The sequence below is a fragment of the Amblyomma maculatum genome, chromosome 4 (genome assembly GCF_055883805.1).
Source record: "Amblyomma maculatum isolate TAMU_Amacu chromosome 4, ASM5588380v1, whole genome shotgun sequence".
Lineage (NCBI taxonomy): Eukaryota > Metazoa > Arthropoda > Arachnida > Ixodida > Ixodidae > Amblyomma > Amblyomma maculatum.
The window spans coordinates 157930085-157952704 of NC_139347.1; the positions used below are offsets into that span (position 1 = coordinate 157930085).

The 22620-nt window shown below is 51.4% G+C and overlaps 1 protein-coding gene across 1 annotated transcript in view; it reads right to left on the bottom strand.

Annotated features, from left to right (window-relative positions):
* The window catches only part of LOC146193351 (uncharacterized), a 98906-nt gene extending 77772 nt beyond the window's left edge, over window positions 1-21134 (bottom strand). The window contains exon 1 of the mRNA XM_084600524.1: window positions 20817-21134. Coding sequence (XP_084456650.1) covers window positions 20817-21134 — 318 coding nt within the window. The remainder of the gene's footprint in view (window positions 1-20816) is intronic.
* Window positions 21135-22620: the final 1486 nt, after the last annotated feature.

Sequence of the window (22620 nt, forward strand, 5' to 3'; positions counted from 1 at the left end):
AGAAGACGGGCTGCGCCACGACCTAGCCGCCGTTCAAATTTGGTACCTCTCATGTCGCCTCCACTCCTGCGAGCTCATCGCAATGCCAGCTGAACGAAGGCAACAGCGGCAGCATTCAGCATTTCACCACCTGGAGTTGGTAACAGCCCAGCCCTTCGGAACCCATGCCTTACCACGTCGACATAGCCTAGTGACGGCGAGCTGTAAGCTTAAATTGTTAAAAAGTCTGTGCCTCCATCTCCTCATGCCCCCCCCCCCCTATTTGGGCACAGGACCACTTTGACTTGAGGCATCATAATACTGTGTATCCAAAACTGAGATGGTGACAAGCTACTTTACAGACCACTAATCGGCCTTCGTGTCTATGAAGCCTAACGTTGAATAAACATTCGCTTTGCACACATCTAAAATCGAAATTTCTCAATTTCACAGTGGCCCCTTTCTACTTTCGATACCAGCTTCTTTCCTTCTCTTACAGCACGTGTAATGACGCGGTGGCCTATTTTATAATGTTTGGACGCGCACACCGCAGAAAGCGGGCCTGATTGAAAGGTCGATTGGCTTCCAGACGGTGACGTGGCCGACTGTGCAATCATGGCCAACGCGCTGTACCTCCTCGCCACCGCAGACATGGGCGGAAAGGCACGCTGACTCAGGCGTGCATCCCACCGCGCGGACCTGGCCCTCCTTACGCCGTGTCCTTGAGGAGGCCAAGCGTCGAGCCCATGACTTCGCGAAATTTCAGGACTTCTCTAGCGAAATGGAGGGGGTAGCAAAGCCTTGGCAGCGCTATGCTGTTAGCAAAGGGGAAGCATAGCCCTCCAGTTTGCTAGAGAACCCCAGACATTACTCGAAGCCATGGGCTGCACGCTTGGCCTCCTCAAGGACATGGAGTGAGGAGAGCCAGGTCCGCGCAGTGGGATGCACGCGTGAGTCAGCGCGCCTTTTTTTTTCGCCAATGCGACGGTGGCGAGGACGTTTAGCGCGGTGGGCAGGATTGTGCAATCGGTCACGCCGCCGTCGGAAAGCCGCTAGATCTCCATCTGTGCCGCTTCCTCCGGCTTGCGTACCGAAACATTAGAAAACGGAACACAACGGCCTTACACGCCCCACCATAAGATGATTGCTGGGCGATTTTGCCCAGCCATGCCGAACACAGAATAACCATCCACTGGAACAGATCTATATGCACAGTTTCTGCGTGCAGTAGTTTCGTGACATGCATGACATTCGCGGCAGGCTAGAATTCTTGTCACACAAAGTTCACAAGCACCTTTCTCCTGCGCAGTTACAGCACGGCATGCAAACCTTTCGCGGCAAGCCCCAGTTCCCAAAGACGGCACGCATCACATGTCACAATGGTATTGTCCGGAAAGTGTTCTTGGTATATTTCAACGTCACTCTTTGCTCACAAGCGCATACCCTTTCATGCACAGACGAGCGGGACAGCCCATGCCCATTGCCGCAACGTGGCTCAGGCTTTCCCGGAGGTTTCTTTTCCTCCTGTTCTCTAGAGCCAGGGGGCTTTTTGTTTTCACTTATGTTACCTGCTGCAAGCTTATCCTCGCGCGGGAAGCTCGCTGCATCCCGGAGCGTCTCGGATTAATAATTGAGAGCAGGGGCAAATTCCATGCCTATCATGGGCCCGACACTGGTATTTCCCACCACTATTGAGGCCGCTATCCTGCAAACTGCATCTGCTACAGTCAATGCATTATCTCTGATCTCAGCGATCGCGAGCGATGCGATCGCTGTCAGTGAATCATCAACTGTGGCGATTTGCTCTTGATCAGCGATCGCGGCCGGTGCCGCTGTTCCACCCACATTTTTTCATTGCAGCTGTCGGGATCGGTTTGTACACATGCTGCAGCTTTATGCTCGGCGATTGATTTGTCTCCAGTGAGTTTATTCTCATCTCCTGCCGCCTCGCGCCTTTCGGTGCATCTGACGCAACGCTGACGCCCTCAGTAATCTGAGCGCACGTGGGCGCTTCTATTGCTGAAGCTTCCGCAGTTGCTTTGGCGCTGTTTATTTTTCTGATTGGCACCGCATCGCGCAAGCCGACAGTATCGCTTGATCCGGCGAAGGTCGTGCAGTAGAGTGGAGAGCTGGGCCAGTTGGTACAAATTGGTAAGGAATAAAACCAGCGAAAAGACTCAGACAAAGAGAGAAGCACACAACACAACAAAGACGTCTCCGCTGGCTCAGTGCTCTCGTTAGCGTCCAACGCCGAGGCTGCTGCGTTATCTGGCACGTAGCTTGAAAACTCTGGTCCGGACCGCTCTTTCGGATTCTTGTTAGTTAATTCTGGTTTCGCATCTGTTTCAATTTGCCGTCCACGGGGCCTTTGTTTTATTTCTAATAATTTAATTTCTGCCTCCGCTAATGCTTTTCGAGTAATGAGTTCGTAGTTTCTGAATTCGGCCTCGATTTTTTTTAATTTATACCTCAGCTGCTATCTCCATCTTTTTAATTTCTACTTTGATTTCTTCCTTTCGCTTCTGCATTTCTTGCCTCCGACCCTCTCTTTCAGCCTCTGTCTCTAGAAGCTTCACTGTGGGCCAGCTCCGCTTGGCTGAGTGCTCGAGCTTTATATTACTCTAATTGCTCTTTGGAGTTCCATATCACGTGAAGGATATCCGAGACTTCACCGCATACAGTGCATGTGTTAATGTTGAACTTTTCGGGCCAGATTTTGTGGTACTTTGCTAGGTTTGAGGGTGTCCTAGCCTGTAGGTTCCTCCAGGCTACTGCCTCCTGTCTGCTGAGGTCTTTGTGTGGTTCCGCGTATCGTTTTCTTTCTAATTTGAAGTAATGTATTAGTTCCCCATTCTCACATGCGGGGAACTAATACCGTAGACAGAGAGGCGACTACACTACACGAGTCTTCGCCTGAATGACAACTACACGCAAATCCACGAGCTGACACGCTAACAGCAACATGAGCGAATAGTTATTTTTACGACTTCTAAGTCGGGGCCGGCCTGCTAGCGCTAGTTCGTCGGCGACCAGAACCGCCGATGACCACGCGGCGCGCCCTCAAATAACTGATATTGAATTCAACCAAGAGGCTGACAGGATAGCTCGAGCATACACTACTTTCCGAGCATCCGACGGGTCCGCGGAAATTTTGCCAGCACCCAAGGCATACTCGCCCATACTAGAAAACTATAGAGGAAGAAGAATGCGATATCCCCCACCGCACAGTTCTCTCACCAGAGAGGAAACTGTCATATGGAGACAATTACAGACGGGTTCATACCCAAACCTACACATACTAAACAAAATGCACCCTACCATATACGCTGACAGATGTCCGTGGTGCGATGAAACACCAACACTATATCACATCACATGGGCATGTCAAAACATAGATGTGCTCCCCAAAATTCGAAACCCGAGTGCGGAGCAATGGGAGACTCTGCTGTCCAGCGACCGCTGCGAAGACCAGCAAGGTCTGGTACAGCGAGCCCAACGGGCGGCAGCAGCCAGCGGAGCCCTGGACTGAGGGCAACCGACCATTATGAAAAAGTGGACGAAGTCGACGGAGAAGACTTGTGGATACAACAAGCAGACATCTCTGAAGATGTCCAAAAACCGCCAAATAATATAGGGCTCAATAAAGTTTTTCCTCCTCCTCCTCCTCCAGAAGCTGAGGAAAAGCGGAAACAGCATAGCGTTGCCAAGGTTTTGCTCCTCCCCTCCCGTTTGCCACAGAAGCCCAGACGTTACGTGAAGTCATATGGGCTGCACGCTTGGCCTTCTCAATGACACAGAGTGAGTAGGACCAGATCCGCGCGGTGGGATGTACACGTGTGTCAACGTGCCTTTCCGCCTATGTTACGGTGGGTGCAGCGCAGCCCGCCGGTGTGGTGCAAGACGCCCGACTAATGTGCCGGACTACCCGGGTTCGAACCCGACCTCGGCGGCTGCGTTTCGATGGAGGCGAAACGAAGAGGCGTCCGTGTGCTGTGTAATGTCAGCGCACGTTAAAGATTCCCAGGTGGTCGAAATTACTCCGTAGCCCTCCACTACGACTCCTCTTTCTGTCTTTCCACTTTCACTCCCACCTTCCTGCCTTCTCTTACGGCGCGGTTGAGGTGTCCACAGAAAACAACTGAGACAGTTACCGCGCCTTTCCCTTCCTATAAATAAATCAATCAGTTAGGTGCAGCGCGTGGGCCCGGATTGCACAATCGGCCGCGTTGCCGTCTAGAAGCTACTCGATCTTTCCATCTGCGCCGCCTTCTGCGGCGCGCGCCTCGAAACATTGGAAAATGGCCACCGCCGCCTTACAAGGTTGTGCTCATGGTTTTGCTCTAGTGGACGGAAAGTCGCGGCCTTTTGTATGTGTTCGGCTTGGCTTGGCAAAAACGCCCAGCAATCCTATTGTGGTGGGGCATGTGGGGCTGCAGTGGCCTATTTCCAAATATTTCGACGTGCACGCTTCAGAAAGCGGTGGAGATGGAAAGTCGAACGGTTTCCAGACGACGACGTGGCCGATTGCGCGATCCCGGTCAACGCGCTGCACCTACTCGCCATCGTAGACATAGGCGAAAAGGCACGCTGACTCTCGCGCACATCCCATCACGCGGATCTGGCCCTTCTCACTCCGTGTCCTTGCAGAGGTCAGCGTGCAGTCTATGGCTTCGCGAAATTTCTTGCCTTATCTAGCGACCCGGAGGGGGGGAGCAAAGCCTTGGCAGCGCTATGCTGTTTCCGCTCCTCCTCCGCTTCTGCAGAATTCGGCGGCAATTTTTTGAGCCCGCGCCGCGCGGCCATCGGCGGTTCTGGTCGTCGACGAAGCTAGCGGTAGCAGGCAGGCCCCACCTTCGAAGTGGTAAAAAGAGCCATGCGCTCTTGTTGCTGCTAGCGTGTCAGCTCATGGAGCTGCGCGCAGTTTTCATTCAGCCAACCTCCCTTGTAGTGTGGTCTTCGCTGTCTACTGTAGATAACATTTCTGTACTTTGTTTTTGTTATATAAGTTGGTTTTCGTCGTGCTACTTCAAGTTCGTCGTCCTACATCTCATTGTGTGTGTGTGTGTGTGTGTGTGTGTGTGTGTGTGTGTGTGTGTGTGTGTGTGTGTGTGTGTGTGTGTGTGTGTGTGTGTGTGTGTGTGTGTGTGTGTGTGTGTGTGTGTGTGTGTGTGTGTGTGTGTGTGTGTGTGTGTGTGTGTGTGTGTGTGTGTGTGTGTGTGTGTGTGTGTGTGTGTGTGTGTGTGTGTGTGTGTGTGTGTGTGTGTGTGTGTGTGTGTGTGTGTGTGTGTGTGTGTGTGTGTGTGTGTGTGTGTGTGTGTGTGTGTGTGTGTGTGTGTGTGTGTGTGTGTGTGTGTGTGTGTGTGTGTGTGTGTGTGTGTGTGTGTGTGTGTGTGTGTGTGTGTGTGTGTGTGTGTGTGTGTGTGTGTGTGTGTGTGTGTGTGTGTGTGTGTGTGTGTGTGTGTGTGTGTGTGTGTGTGTGTGTGTGTGTGTGTGTGTGTGTGTGTGTGTGTGTGTGTGTGTGTGTGTGTGTGTGTGTGTGTGTGTGTGTGTGTGTGTGTGTGTGTGTGTGTGTGTGTGCATGTGCGTGCGTGTGTGTGTGCGCGCGCGCGTGCGTGCGTGCGTGTGTCGACGTGATGAGCACCTCGAAGAGGTGCAGAAGAATTGAAGACGATAACGAACCTAACCTTTACTGCATGGAGAAGGAGGAAACACTTTATTTAGCGCTATATTGGCGGATTTTTGGGACGTTAAGGCGTCCACGGAGGTGTGTGCCCCGCCGGGGTGGTGCAGTGGTTAGACGCCCGACTACTGCGCTGGAGTACCCGGGTTCGAACCGGACCTCGGCGGCTGCGTTTCGATGGAGGCGAAACGAAGAGGCGTCCGTGTGCTGTGCGATGTCAGCGCACGTTAAAGATCCCCAGGTGGTCGAAATTACCCCGTAGCCCTTCACTACGGCTCCTATTTCTCTCTTTCTACTTGAACTCCCATCTTCCACCCTTCCCTTATGGCGCGGTTAAGGTGTCCACAGAAAACAAGTGAGACAGTTACCGCGCCTTTCCCTTTCTATAAATCAGTTTTATAAATCAATCAGTCATTACTCCTTCCGTGCCTTGTTAAAAATTTACATTTACATATTGCATTGCCTATTAAGGCGAAACACTTTAATGCCTTATTGTCCGTCATGTGCTGAGTGAGTCTCGCCAGCACGACGCGTCCGAAAAGTTTTCCCAGACACGAAGTGAGGGAGATGGGTCGGAGGTTTGCTAGTATAGAACATGACGAACAATGACCTCTACCCCCACAGCATGGTAAGCTTCCGCCCCCGTTTGTCCGCGCAGGATGCCATGCTGGAGCTCACCACCGACATCTTTGACCCGGCTATTCCGGGTCATACAAAGGCCGTCCTGGCTTTCGATTTATCTAAAGCATTTCATTGATTTGATCACACCGCGGTCATGATAGCCCTCTCCTGTCTTGATGTGGGTGTGCGTACGCAAACCTATATCGGAGATTTCCTTAACAACCGCACGGCTGACGTCCACTTTGGCCCACACACATCACCTCCTTACTCCCTTAAGGGGTCGGTACTCCCCAGGGCGCCGTCCTCTCCCCTTTCCTGTTCAACGCGACAATGATCTCACTCGCCCGCAAACTCAGAACGATACCACACCTCCGGCACACCCTCTATGCCGACGACATGGTGGTGGTGAAAAACTTTATTTGGTGGAGCCGCGAAATACTCGTTACAAGGGCTGGGCCGGCTCCTGATCACGGGTGGTGTCCAGCAGGCAGTGCCTGACGGCAACCGCTTCAGCCCAGTCGACCAGTCTCCTTTGTGGAGCCGGTTCTGAGCTGGAGACCGCGATCTCCCAAGCCTTGTTGCCCGTAAGGCGCCATTCGGCCAGTGGTTAAAACTCCGGGCATCTGAACATAATATTGCCGCGAAACCTTCAAAACAGTATTTGTTGTTTTTTAACAGCCGCCGGCATACAGGCTTATCACTCTGATTCTGGACCGCGTATCAGTTGCGTAATCTTTGTTAATGCTCGATGTCGCGAGTCACACCTTCATCAGTTTTGTTGTAGCGCAAGATGCACCGAGATCTGTCTCGAAGGTTCCGGCCACTCGGGTGTCTTTCCACAATGTTCCAGCCCGTGCTGGTAGCTGTTTGCGACGTTATCTAGATTGTTCTGTGCAGCCTTTAAATTGAGTGTTGACGAGTGTGACGGCATTCTCTGTTCGACGACCGACGAGCACGTTTGCTTCTATCGCCGCCGCCGAGTTGCTTAGTTCTTTTGCGGGCGCAACTCAGCCCCCAATAAAGAGTTATTTCAGTACCATCACGCCTGTGTTTTTTTTGGCGTGTACGGCATTGTCACAACTACGTCACATCTGGTGGAGGTGCTGCCTTTGATCCTTCAAGCGAAGACCCAAGCCGTGTTCCTGTCGCCCTGGAAGACCAGCGTACAGGTCACTGAGCCAGCCGCCGACTTCAAGGCCTACAACCCGAACACGGTCTGCTGCCTGACCCCATTCGATCTCGGAAGGCATCGACGCTGACAATGGCCCAGCCTACAGCACCGGTTGTTTTCGTCCAACCCCGTGAGCGCCCCTGCTTCCATGGACGACCGGATGAAGATGCTGGAGATTGGATGGACCTTTTCGACCGTGTGGCAGGATTCGACAGCTGGATTGACGCCGCAAAACTTAGGCAAGTCTACGTTGTTCTTCAAGGACATGCCCGAGTTTGGTTTGAAAATCATGAGGCAACTATGAAGGATTGGGAGACTCAAGGAAGCGTTTCTGACTGCCTTTTCAAGCGCCGTCCGAAAGGAAAGAGCCCAGGCCCTCCTTCATTTAAGACTTCAACTGCCTAACGAGCCTGTCTTGGCGTATGTCGAGGAGATGAAGCGCCTCTTTCGCCGCGCCGACCCTAATATGACCGAAGGTGAGCAAGTCAAACTTCTATTGCGAGGCTTTAAAGAGCCGCTCTTTGCGGGTCTTGTGCGAAATCCGCCAAGAACTGTGGCGTAATTAGAAACGGAAGCGTCTGCCATTGAGAAGACGTTGTACACCCGGATGCGCCACTACGAGCGACCACTTCAGCCAGACTACTCAAGCCACTACCCCAGCGCATCTGCAAGTGGAGAGAACCTTCGGGACCTCATCCGGGAGATCGTGAGAGAGGAGCTCCGCCGATTGATGCCATCATCGCAACAACCACAGGTGGCGACGCTCTCGGACGTCGTCCGTGAAGAAGTCCAGCAGGCGCTGGGCGTTCCTCAAGCGACGGCTGCGACTGTTCCAGCACAAGAGGCAACAGCGATGAACTACGCTGGTGCATTACGTCGCCCTCCGCCTCGACGTGATGACTTTCTGAGCCCTCGCCGCTACCGTCCTGTTCCTGAAAACCGCCCCTTGGCCCCCCCGCCAAGCCTACTAACGACCCCCAAACCCCAGGAAGTGTGACGCCTGCAGGACTGCAAACAACCGGCCATTATGCTTCCACTGCGGTGAGGCCGGCCACATTCTGCGCCACTGCCCGTACCGACGAATCGGTCTCCGCGGATTTGCAGTCGACGCTCCACGACCACGCCCAGGTGAACGACCACCAGAAATTGACAACTATCTGCGTAGCTGTGAGATTGCGCCACCAAGCCGTCGGTTCAGATCTCCAACGCCGTACAAGGCCCGCTTTGCGTCGCCAGGCCGTACCTATGATGAGAGTATGCACGGAAGGTCCCCAAGCCCGCGCAGGGGAAGCTAAACAGAGCAACCTTTGGAGGTGACGTTCCTCAACGGCGAAAACACGAAGATCCTCCGCCGCCGACGACCACTAACGACGACGCAACCATTTCATCGCCGCTCCACACGGCGACATCGACGACAACACGACCAGAGTGCAAGCAGGCACTGCCGCCCAGCGAAGTAACAACGGTATGCCCCGGCCATGACCTGAAGAAACGACGGAGCCGAGATCAGACACTAAGGCCCACGAGCAATGCGAGGACGCGAACAAGTGACCTTGAAGTTGATATCGACCGTTGGAGAGTCACTGCCCTTGTAGACACCGGAGCTGGCTATTCAGTCATCAGTGGACAGTTAGCCTCCCATCTCAGGAAAGTTACAACCGCTTGGGATGGACCGCTTATTCGCACCGCAGGTGGCAACCTGATTACTCCATCGGACGATGTACTGCAAGAATAACCGTAAATGGGCGTACTTACCCCACCAGCTTTGTGGTCTTGCAGCCGTGTTCCCGTGACGTGATTTTAGGCATGGACTTCCTAAATGAACATAGGGCTATCATTGACCTGCGATCCAAGCTCATCAAGCTCTCTGCAGGCAAAGCCATTCCTGCTACGACGACGTCGACGCAACACATCGCTCTAAACGTCCTCGATGGAGAATTGACCATGCCGCCCCGATCAAGCATCGCAGTCTGCGTAGGTAGCGCAAACATCGAAACTGCTGAAGGCATCGTCGAAGGAAATATCGAATTGCTCTTAGAACGAGGTGTCGGCATCGCAAGAGGCATCATGAAATTCCGGAGAGGTCAAGCTCTGGTTCTGGTAACAAACTTCACCGAAGAATACCGGCATCTCAACAAGGGCACGACGATCGCTTTTCTCGACGAATTAGCGGACCTCAAAGATGTATTCGCCCTCCACGACCAAACGCTGGGAGACGCGCCGGACCTATTCCGTCAGCCCACATTTGACATCAACCCGGCATTGACACACAACAGGAATGACCAGATTCTCAGTCTGCTTCGAAGCTACGGGGAGCGCTTCTCATCGTCATCGAAGGTACGACAAACACCACTGGCCAAACACCGCATACTAACGGACGAACACGCGCGACCTCTGCGCCAAAGCCCTTATCGTGTATCGCCGCGAGAACGCCAGGCTATTCGCGATCAAGTTGAGGAAATACTGCGTGATGACGTAATCTAGCCATCAAACAGCCCCTGGGCGGCACCATTCGTTTTGGTGAAGAAGAAAGACGGCACACTTCGCTTCTGCGTTGACTACAGCCGCTTGAATAGCATAACGAAGAAGGATGTCTACCCGCTTCCCGGCATCGACGACACTCTCGACCGGCTCTGCAATGCAAGGTACTTCTCATCGATGGACCTGAAAAGCGGATATTGGCAAATAGAAGTCGACGAAAGAGATCGCGAGAAGACCGCATTCATCACACCGGACGGTCTTTTTGAGTTCAAGGTGATCCCATTTGGCCTCTGCTCCGCACCAGCCACATTTCAACGAGTAATGGACACAGTCCTGGAAGGCTTGAAGTGGCAAATTTGTTTGGTATATATGGACGACGTTGTTGTCTTTTCTTCAAACTTTGAAGACCACCTAAAACGACTACAGATAGTGCTAGAAGCCATCCAGTCATCACGACTAACGCTAAAAGCAGAGAAGTGTCACTTCGCCTTCGAAGAACACCGGTTCCTAGGTCACATCGTTAGCAAGGACGGTATTCGCCCAGACCCGGAGAAAACAGCTGCAATCGCACAATTTCCACCGCCTGGCGACAAGAAAGCTGTGCGCCGATTCCTTGGGCTGTGCGCTTATTATCGACGGTTTGTCAGAAACTTTTCGCGGATCGCCAAACCGTTGACGCAGATTACAAAGGCTGACGTACCTTTTAAATGGGAAGCGCCGCAAGGAGAAGCCTTTGACCAACTTAAGCGCCGCCTGCAATGCCCTCCTGTACTTGGCCACTTTGATGAAAAAGCCGAGACCGAAATTCACACCGACGCGAACAGTGTGGGCCTAGGAGCCGTTCTCGTCCAAAAGAGCGCCGGACAGGAGAAACTAATCGGCTACGCTAGCAGGTCCCTCGCAAAAGCCGAAGTCAATTACTCGACGACCGATAAGGACTGCCTTGCAATCATATGGGCCACTTCTAAGTTTCGTCCATACCTATACGGCCGACCATTCAAGGTGGTAAGCGACCATCACGCGCTCTGCTGGCTGGCTAATTTGAAAGATCCTTCCGGCCGCCTTGCCAGATGGAGCCTACGACTTCAAGAATTTGACATGACTGTAGTCTATAAGTCGGGCCGAAAGCATTCCGACGCAGACTGCTTATCCCGCGCTCCCGTCGATGCTCCCTCGAAGGACGATGACGACGACGCCTTTTTAGGACCGGTAAGAGCCAGCAGTTTCGCAGAACAGCGATCAGACCCTGAGCTGAAAGCGCTAGCCGAGAACTTGGAAGGAAAGACCGCTTCCCCACCTGGTGTGTTCAGGCGACATTTATATACCTTCACGTTAAGCAATGGCCTCCTCGTGAAGAAGAACTTCGCACCCAAGAAGACCGCGCAGCTTCTCGTACCTTCGGCAAGAAATTCTGCAGGCGTCACGATGAGCCCACAGAAGGCCACCTCGGATTTGCGCGCACGTTGCGTCGAATCCAGGGGAAGTATTACTGGCCGCGATTGCCTGCCGAAGTTGCCCACTACGTGAAGACGCGTCGTGAGTGCTGATGACGCAATAAGGCGCCGATCAGACCAGCAGGACTACTAAACCCGATTCCGCCCCCAATCCTGCCCTTTCAGCAAATTGGGATGGGTCTCTTCGGCCCCTTTCCATCTTCGTCTATGGGTAACAAGTGGATCATTGTGGCCACTGACTACCTTACATATTACGCCCAAGCAAGAGCACTACCAAATGGTACCGCGGCAGATGTCGCCAAATTTTTTGTCGAGCAAATTCTCTTGCGACACAGCGCCACAGAAGTGCTCATCACAGACAGGGGAACGGCGTTTACGGCAGAGTTGACGCAAGCCATCCTGGAATACAGTCACACAAGCCATCGACGAACTGCGTACCATCCCCAGACCAATGGCCTTACGGAGCGCCTGAACAAAACGATTGCGGACATGATCGCTATGTACGTCGACGCTGAACACAAGACCTGGGACGCCATCTTGCCGTACGTGATCTTCGCGTATAACACGGCAGTCCAGGAAACGACCAGAGCGACCCCGTTTAAGCTTGTGTACGGCAGGGAGCCCACGACGACGCTCGACGCAATGCTGCCGCACGTAACCAACGAATACAACCTTGACGTCGCCGCCTACCTGCAGCGTGCAGAGGAAGCCCGACGACTCGCACGGCTGCGTATTAAAGACCAACAGCGCACCGACAGCCGACGATACAATTTACGGCGACGCCACGCAGAGTACAATCCAAGGCGGATGTAAACCTTGTACAATCCAGGAGGCCAAGTATGGGTTTGGACACCAACTCGCCGTTGCGGATTAAGTGAAAAGTTGTTGCGTCGATACTTTAAGTCATACAAAATCCTTCGCCGCGTCGGACCACTGGATTATGAAGTCATTCCCTACGGAACGTCAGCATCACAACGGCGATGCGCACGCCCAGAAATTGTACATGTTGTACGACTGAAGCCATATTACGCGCGTTAAAGAATCTGTGGTGTTTAAACTTCGCAGTGTTTATGTTTACGTTTCTTTGTTTTGGAACATCGAGGCGATGTTTTTTAAGGGGAGAGTAATGCCGCGAAACCTTCAAAACAGTATTTGTTGTTTTTTAACTGCCGCCGGCATACAGGCTTATCACTCTGATTCTGGACCGCGTATCAGTTCCGTAATCTTTGTTTGTTAATGCTCGATGTCGCGAGTCACACCTTTATCAGTTTTGTTGTAGCGCAAGATGCACCGAGATCTGTCTCGAAGGTTCCGGCCACTCGGGTGTCTTTCCACAATGTTCCAGCCCGTGCGGGTAGCTGTTTGCGACGTTATCTAGATTGTTCTGTGCAGCCTTTAAATTGAGCGTTGACGAGTGTGACGGGCATTCTTTGTTCGACGACCGACGAGCACGTTTGTTTCTATCGCCGCCGCCGAGTTGCTTAGTTCTTTTGCGGGCGCAAGTCAGCCCCCATTAAAGAGTTATTTCAGTACCATCACGCCTGTGTTTTCTTTTGGCGTGTACGGCCTTGTCACCACTACGTGACAATATGTTCGAATGTAGCTCTCGGGGCCTCGCAGAGGGAACATTCGGACTGATGAGTAGAGGGGGAGGGGTTCGTTCGCGTGTGCTCTGTGTAGGGCACGTGCTCTCGCTTTCCGTCTGGCCTGGTTATGAAGGGGATGCATCTTTTTCGGAAGTGGGTGGACAGTGAGGTGATCGCGGACTGTCTTTGGAACTGCATAAGTTCCTACTGGAGGGGCACCTAACGGTCTAAGTTGGAGAAAGGAAAGAATGTGGCGACCAGTTGGGGTAGTGGAGAGCCGTCCTAGTTGGGCGATGCGGTGGGCTTCCACCAATTCGCTGAGGGTGTTATGAACTCCCATGCCTAAGAGTCGATAGGTTGGGGTGCGCTTAGGTAAGCCGAGAGCTGCCTTATAAGCCTGTCTGATGAGAGTATCCACCTTGTCTGTCTCTGCTCTTGTTAGATATAAATACGGAATCGAGTAAAGAATGCGGCTTATAATAAATGCCTGTACTCAGCATCTGAGGTCTTGCTCGCGCATTCCACAGTGCTTGTTGGCTATACGTTTGATTAGGCGGGTGATGTGTTGTGTTAATCAGTCTGGAGAGTGTATCCGTGTTAAGGCCATTGTCTTGTATGAACATACCTAGTATTCGAAGTTTGTGAACTTGTGGCACTGGCTGACCATCTACGGGGATGAGCATAGAGGGTTGGTGGTGTTTCCGCGGGCTTGGGTGGAGTATCAGGAGCTCGGATTTGGTGGAGGAACGTGCGAGGCCAATTGAAGCTGCGCATCTTGACACCATGTCTGCCCCCTCCTGAAGAGTTTCTTCCATGCTACCTACATTCCCAGTGGTGGTCCACAGGGTGATATCATCTGCATATAGAGAATGAGAGATGTTTGGGATCTGTGACAGCTTTTTAGCCATGGGGATGAGTGTGATGTTAAATAAAAAAGGGGAAAGGACTGATCCCTGCGGGATGCCTCTATTACCGAGGGTAAAAGTGGGGGATTTTAGGGGACCGAACCGAATTTCTGCTGTGCGATCCCGGAGAAATGCTGAAATGTAAGCATGTGTTCGGTTTCCCACATTCAGAGTGGATAGTGCACCCAATATAGAGGAGTGATAGACATTGTCAAATGCCTTTTGCAAGTCTAGAGCCAGCAATGTTCTTGTGCGTTTGCAGTGTCGGGGATGGAGAATTTCTTCTGATATCTGTAGCATGGCATCTTGGGTGCATAGGTGGCTGCGGAAACCCAGCATTGTGTGAGAAAAAAGGTAGCAGCTTTGCATGTGTTGTATGTAGCCGATTCAAGACGTGTTCAAAAAGTTTACCAAGACATGAAGTTAGCGAAATGGGCCTAAGGTTTGAAAGAGTGAGCGGTTTGCCGGGTTTAGGTATAAAGGTAACCTGAGCGTGCGTCCACTCTGAGGGAAGCGTTCCCTCTTGCCAGTGTTTTTTAAAAAGTTCCGTTATTGCCTGGATGGAGTTTTCATCGAGGTTTCTAAGTGTTTTGTTCGTGACCTGACCGGCTCCTGGAGCAGACGTAGTGCGGAGTTGGAGCATGGCTGCTCTGACTTCATACTTTGTGATGTCTTCGTCTAGCTCATGGTTTTGGGTTCCAAGGTACTGTGGTAAGGGTGTCTTCGGTGGGGTTGTGAGGTATGTACCTTTTAAGGATTGAACAATGTCGTTATCCATGTCTATGCCATGGATAAGACGCGTCACATTTTTCTGCTGTACATATTTGGCGTGATCGGGTTCAAGAAGGCATCGTAGCAACCGCCACGTGTCCTTAAGTCCTAAGTTTCCAGCAAGGCGGTCGCATACTTGACCCCATTGCTGGCGACTGAGCTGTGCCGCGTTCGTCTCCATTTCCCTTATGAGAGCGGGGATGCGTAGCTTCAGGGGGTGATTGTGTTTGTTTTTAAGCCATCGCTTCTGTAAGCTCGAGTGAGCTTCCCACATGTGGAGTAATTGGCTGTCAATCACCTCCGAGGTTTGTGTGCACGGCATTTCCGATGTGGCCATGTTCACGTCCTTGTTGAGGTTAGCCAGCCAATTTGTAAGGTGGTCTATCTGCTTCGGGGCCGCGGTACGAAGATCGCGAATGCGATCCCAGTTGGTGATTTCGAGTTTCCTCTTTACACGGGGGGTTATGGAGGATAGTGAGAAAGAGGTCTCAATTATATAGTGATCGCTATCAAGAGAGGTTTGCGTGTTTGTCCAATAGCATTGTGTTATGTTTTTCGTGAGTGTAAGATGGGGGGTGGTGTTGTTCTGTACACTGTTGCCGATGCGCGTGTACTGTTTCGTATCATTGACAAGGGTTATGCCCTCATTTTGGAGAAGTGTCCAGAGTCGGGCGCCTTTACTGCAAGTCGTTTTGTATCCCCATGTGATATGGCGAGCATTAAATTCTCCTGCAACTATCAATGGTTGGTTAGCGCTGATTTGAAGGGTTTTTTTCATGGCCGCCATTAGAGGAGCAGTATTTCCTTTCGGGGGGCTGTAGATATTCATAATTAATAGACTCGTTCCTTTCCGCTCTTTGGGAAGCAGCTCTATCAAATGGAAGTCGATATCTGCAACGTCCATGTTGTGATCAGTTACTGTGTAGTTGCGGTGAACCAGCGTCGCCACTCTGTACTGAGGACAGTTTGTGTATGAGGAGTGTAATTGAGCAGTTTTACAGGGGAGTTTGTTTCTTGGAGTGCGATTACCGCTGGTGTTTCATCGGCCGGAAGGGATTGAATGTAGAGCTGCAGATTACTACGCTTGGAACGAAAGCCTCTGCAGTTCCACTGCCACACCTTAATGTCCTGTCGACGTCCTGCCATCTTGGGGCTGAGATTCGGGTGGGATCATTTGAGATACTGTAGTAGAGAGTAGCTTTTCTAGAGTAGTTTGAATCTAGATCTGTTGCTGCTGCATCTGCTGCTCGAGCATCGCTATCCGCGCGTCTACACCAGCTGCCCATGCGTTCGTCGTGCTGGTGGTGATAGATTCAAATATTTCCGCAAGCTTCTCTTCGAGTAAAGCTATGGAGGCGGCCAGATCAGGCTTTTGGGAGTCGACCACTGTAGGAATGTCTTGGTGAGGTGCCTTCCGTCTGGCGGGTATATGAGTTTTAGTAGTAGATGCTGTGTTGTTGCATGCGGGAGGAGGAGGCGGAAGTGGGGTGGAACGACCTGGGAGGGGAGTGGAAGAACTTTCCATTCCCTCTGCGGGGGAGATCCTGTGAATTAGCGTTTGCATTTGCTGAGTGAGCTTTGCAATATAATCATTGAGTTTTTTTATTTGTTCATTCTGTTGCTGAATTTGCTTGCCCTGAGTTTCTAGCTTTTCTTGAAGTTGCTTATTAACGCGGTAGCGTTAAGGAGCTCGTGTAGCTGAAAAGCCGGTGTCGTCGGTGGCGTTGGTCGTGAGTGATAAATCCCGACATGCACTTCATAAATAAAAAGCAACTTCCAAGATGGGCTGGGTGGGAATCGAACCAGGGTCTCCGCAGTGTGAGACGGAGATGCTACCACTCAGCCACGAGTTTTTTTTTTCATTATTGCCTGTTTTGAGTTCACATCAATTCAAAAAAGATCCACGATAATGGTAAAACTCGCAACAACCAGACTTCGGCTGTCACGAAAGGTTTAAAATTTTTTGAGGACAGCCAGTTCATCGAGCACACTGATCCAGTCAGGTGGATCAGAAAGCACCCGATACGTTTCTCTAAGGAGCAGCACACTCTCAATAAAGTTCTCGCGTACAGAACGCGTGTTGACATCTGCATGTTGCACTTGCATCCTTGTTTTCCACAGGCTGTGGAGGCTCAGGACCCTGACTAAATCCAAAGGAATACCCTCACTCTCGACTGGAAGGAACCGTATGCCATACGGATCTAACGGAAGGTCTTTCTTTAGTGTTCTCTGGAGAACATCCCAGTGAAAGACTGGGTCCCAGCAATCCAGAAAGACGTGCTCGATTGTCTCTGGTTTTTTGCAAAGGAGACAGTCTGTTGTCCAGGGAACGAATAAGCCTCTTTCATGTAACCAGGTTTTAACAGGTAATGTGTTGGAATGTAGCTTAAAGAAGAACGTTTTAACTGAAGGCCTAACTGGCATCTTTTTCACACGCTTTAAGACATCCTGCCCGGGGCCTCCACGGTGTGGTGCACGGTAAATCGGCAACGGTATCATCACATCCAGAAGATCTTTGTACAGCTTCTTCTTACACACTTTGCTCAAGTATTCCATTGAAAAACGCGCATGCAACATTCTGAAAGACAAGACAACTTCGCGCATGTACCCTTTTAAAGCGCCACTCATATTCTCACCAGAACAGACAACGTATTCTGGAAGCATTTTACACAGTCGTACTTGCATGACCGTCCTCAAGAATTTGTCGTTTTGATCACGAAGGAAAAAAAAACGCGAGACAACCTGTCGCAAAAAGAGATGCACAAGGCCCAAGCCCCCCGCCTTAACAGGCAGAAAGAGGTTGGTTCTGCTGCACTTTTCCCATGTTGATGCCCACATGAAAACGGCAAAGACACGATGAACTTTTTTAATGCTAACACGCGTCGCCGAAAGCACATTCATTACGTACCATATCTTTGCCACAAGGAAAACATTGCACGCATAAGCGCGTGAGAACATTGACAACGGCTTGCCCTGCCATGAATCAGCTTTCTCTCTCGCTCTCTCTGCTTGGCCAGCCCAGAATGGGGTGGGATCTTGGTACGATTCAAGCGGCACGCCTAAATACTGGGTCGGCAATTTTGACCATTGCAAACGAGAAAAGTATTCAGGCGTAACATCCCAGTCTCCATGCCAGAAACCGGCACTTTTTTCCCAATTTACTTCACAGCCTGTCTGTCGGCAGAATTTTTCAACAAGGGCAGTAACTTCTTGAATGCTTTCTCTGCTTGAACAGAATACAGCGATGTCATCTGCATATGCCAGCATTTTGACCTGTGCTGACTGCAGCATAAAACCAGTTATACGTTCATTGTTTATGATAGACCGGTAGAGAGGCTCGAGGTAGGCCGCAAACAGTAGGGGTGACAGGGGGCAGCCTTGCCTCACTGACGACAGCACACGAATGCTGTCAGTGAGCTCTCCATTCACAATTATCCGTGTCGTGCAGTTCGCATACACCATTCGAACACCTTCCTCAATCACTCGCCCTATGTTTGAGTGTGTCAATACTTCGAACAAGGCATCGTGCGAAACGCGATCGAATGCTTTGGCGAGATCTAGCTGTATCATTGCCACTCGAGATCCAATCGCGTCACAACACTCCAAAACAGTTCGTACCACGTGCACATTAGTTGCGATGCTTCGACCTTTAATGCCGCACGTCTGGTGTGGCCCAACCAGACTCGGTATTACACTTTGAAGCCTTTTCGCCAGCACTTTCATGTATATTTTGTAATCCACGTTGGTGAGGCTTATCGGCCGATAAGAACCCACCAACAGGCGTTTTCCTGGCTCATCATACTTCGGAATCAAAACAATGTGCGAGGTAGAAAACGAAGGTAGGACCTGCTTACGTTCGTATGACTCATCTAGCACTTTAAGCAAAATCTGGGCTGTGTAATCTTTAAATGCTTTGTAGAAAGCAGCGCCAAGCCCGTCAGGTCCTGGCGACTTTCCCATTGGAAGGTCGTCTATCGCACTTTCTATTTCTGTCAAACTTATGGGTCGTTCTAGACGCGTTTTAACATCCTCATCGAGCTTTGGCATTTGGCGCAAAAATTCTGCCTGAAAGCCATTTTTGACTTCGCGTTTACGGCCAAGCAATTCATTGTAGTGTTCTATAAAGGTATTTTTGGTAGTAGCAGGGTCACTAGTTACAGCACCTCGGTTGTCAATTTGCCGTATTTCCTTTTGATACGCGTGCCGTTTCTCATCTGACAGCGCTCGCTTAGTTGGCGTCTCCCCCGCCCAAAATTTTTCCGACCTTGCTCTTATCACTGCTGCCTTATACTTTTCAGTGTCAATGTTTTCAAGTTGTCGTTTCAAGGCTTTTATTTCTTCTGCATATCTTCCCGGCTGGATGCTATCCATGCTAAGCAAAAACTCAAGCTCCTCGTGCATTTCTTTCTCTTTTCTTTTTTCCTCATATCGAATTGCGCTTGCAGTTTTGATAGCTAAAAGCTTTACTCTCTGCTTTAGCTCCTCCCACTCAACTATATAGCTTGCGGCCTGCGTCGAAAGTAATTTATCGAGTTCTTTCGTTGTCTCTCTTACAAAACTGTCGTCCTCTAAAAGCTTCACGTTAAATTTCCACAGGTGCCAGTTAAATCGTGACCTCCGCTGTTTCCTGCTAAATGTTCCAATTACTAAGCAATGGTCACTGAAGCTTACGGGCTTAACGTCATACTCTGTGCACAATGAAGCCAGTTCAACAGAGACATAAATTCGATCTAATCTGGCGTGGCTATCCCTTTGAAAATGCGTGTATTTAGGGTGTGCGTCGCAAGAGAACAAATAGCCAACGTCTTCGAGATTACACTCATTAATTAAAGAGTGCAGCAGCTGAGCACTCTTATCCCTCACTGGCAAATTTTTTGCGCGGTCCTGAGCGAAACAAACACAGTTGAAGTCTCCTATCAATATTACTACCTTGTCGCACCTAAGATGCATTTCGAGACTTTCGAAAAATGTTCTGCGCTCGCTCACCGCGTTCGGAGCATAAACACAGACAACACGATAACTATAATTTGAAAACGAAAAGTCAACAACAAGAAGGCGACCGCATTGGGAAGCCACAACGGAAGCAACGTTGATGCCTAAACTTTTACGAATAAATAAAACGCAGCCACCCGACGCGCCGACGGAATGGCAGACGCATACGTCATACAAAGAAGAAAAGGACGACGCCATACGATCAGTTAGCTCTTCGCTTTCAATCTTAGTTTCTTGGATAGCGATTAGGTCAAGGTCATTTTCAAGAATTAGGCGTCGCAGCTGACTTTGTCGTCTTCTTGCTCCCAAACCCCGGACATATAAAGATGCTAGACGAAGTGTTACATCGAGATTAACCGCCATGTTTAGTAACAAAAGCCCGCTAATAAGAGATCGTGGCGGGCAACAAAACACTAAACTCACAGTGCATAAAGCCTCCATGCAGCGTTCCCCAATCCAGTCTTTCGCAGGCGCCGTACAGATCACAGCCAGCACCGTCTTTACTGAGTCCACCTGGCCACACAGGCCAAAGGATTATGGAGGCGGTTTCACCGCCTGCCTTGACTCGGATGGGACGTTCGGGTTCGGCCGCGATTTGACGGCCGGCCGTCTCCTCCCGGTTGTTTTTGGTGGCGGCTCCCCGCTGCCACTGCCGTCCAGTTGCTCACTCTCGGTATCTTTCTGGTCACGCGGCCGCTTTCCGGGAAGTATACCGGCACCGACGCCAGCTGCTCCCTGAGTAACGTCCATTGCGGGTGCTTCGGCGCCCTCGATGTTCGATTCGTCGTCGTTCGTCGCGTTATCCAACGCAGAATCCTCTTGGTCGGTAACTATTGGTTTGCTCGGTGGGCTAGCGTGAACACTAGACTTCTGCGGCACAAGGACTTGAAGATTAGGCTGCAATACTTCCTTGTCCGCTGGTCCTTTTCCTGCTTTCGAAGTCTCCTCAGCGTCCGCCTCATCCATGTACAGCTCGAACGCTTCATCGCTTTTGCCGGGACCGGTGACGCTTGCGTATGTGCGAGTGCACTGACTCTCTTCGTGTCCGAACCGACGGCAAGAGCTGCATCGCGGAATGCGGCACTCACGCCGTATGTGACCTGTACCTTGGCAGCGCAGGCAAAGCGGGGCCCTGCCAGGCACTACCACTAGAGCCAATTCGCCACTGACGCTCACCTGATGCGGTAGGTCGTCGAGCTTGACACCTGGATTCAACTTGAGTGTCACAAGTCCTGTTGTTGAATCCTTATCCGACACGCCCTGTGCTCTCCACTTCTCCTTTGCAACATCTGTCACCCTCCCGAAAGCACCAAAGGCGAGCCGCACGTCTTCGTCTGGTACACTGTGCAGCAACCAGTGTACCTTCATTCGGACGTCTCGGTTAGCAGGATCGATGACGAGACACCGAGCACCTTTAACCTGCAGGTCTGCAAAGCGAAGTATCCCCTTCATCGAGTCGGCGTCCTTGAAGGTCACGGCCCAGACGTGGTTCATGCGGTACGCCCCCAGGGCGATAACATCCGGCATGAGCGAAAGCGGAGCAAGCGCATCACGAAAGTCTTCCACCCGGTATGGGCGGGCCCTGATGTCACCGTGCAAAAAAAACAGTATTTTCAACAAATCGACCTGTAGGCAAACTTGGCAGTACAACCTGATAATCACTGTCCGAAACAAAAAGCCTGTTTCCGCGGCCAGACATGACCGCTGTACCCGCTCCAACGGAGCCCAACATAACACGTCCGTTCGCTACGGCGGCCGGAAGTGGAGTCCCACTCAGCCACGAGTTTGATGCTTGAAAGCGGTACAAAAGCGCTTCTAGTGAAGGCGGTGTTGCCTTAGAAACGTGCCGTAGAACGTTATACTGCGGTGTATATCGGTAATTATGAGCATGTTACTTACAGAAGTCGCAGTTACACGAGCAGCGAAGTACGTTTCCGCTACATTTCTTCTGCGCTCTGCGCACATGCAGAGCCATCTTGCGGCAAACACAGAAGAACCCCTCCTCGCAATGTGCGGCGCGGCCCCGACACGCGGCGCGCCACTCGCCCCTGACCTTTCGCCGTGCACACTCACGGGTTGTAGAATCAAGCGGCTTTCCTTTATTTAGATCACTCAAGAGCATACCGAGCGAATGAGTGGGCGGTGCGAACGAGGTGCAATAACGCTATCGCGTTCCACTCTTGACGGCGAAGCTTAAGCGTCCTCCAAATTTGTTTCTCGGACAAGGGAGGAAGATCGTGGGCCCCAGCTCACCTTATTTTCCGGCGGAGGCTGGTCGGTCAGGAGCGGGAAAGAATGCGAGCGGTTGCTGGCGTTGGTCGAAGTGGCGGACGCGGCGGACCGGGAGCGGACGCGGTTAGTGGAACTCGTCCGGTGCTTGCTTCGGGATTGCCGGGTTGTTTGCTCGGCGTCTGCACCAGCTGTCGAGGGTGTCAGTCTCTTGCTGCCCGGTCTGTTGAATCGCTCCGAGCAATCGCGGGAGCCCGTAAAATGGGGGCCGCCGCATAGAATCCACTGGGGTGGACACGTTGGAGGGTCGGTCGGTACATGGGTCTCCCCACATCGTTGGCATAAGTCCTTTTTGGGTGCCATGCACACGTCGCTGCGATGTCCCGGACGACGGCAGTTGTGCAGGGTCCTGCTTTGGCGATGGGTGGATGGCAGTGGTAGACCGCTCCATAGAAGCGCAGCTGTTTAGGTACTGATTTGGTATTTATGAAGGTTACCAGAATTGATTTCGTGTGGCCGAGTCGGCGTGCATCGGTGATGAGATAGGAGGGGCTTTGGTTGAACGTTTTTAGTTCTGTAAAAATTTCTTCAGATGTCTGGTCGTAGATAGCATTATAAATGATGCCTCGAATGGCATTGTCCGGAGGAGCGATATATACGTTTTCATTGGGTAGACTTGGTCGATTATCTTTATACATTCTAGTTGTACAAGGTCGTCCACTTCTAGCTATAACACTGACACTGCTTTCAA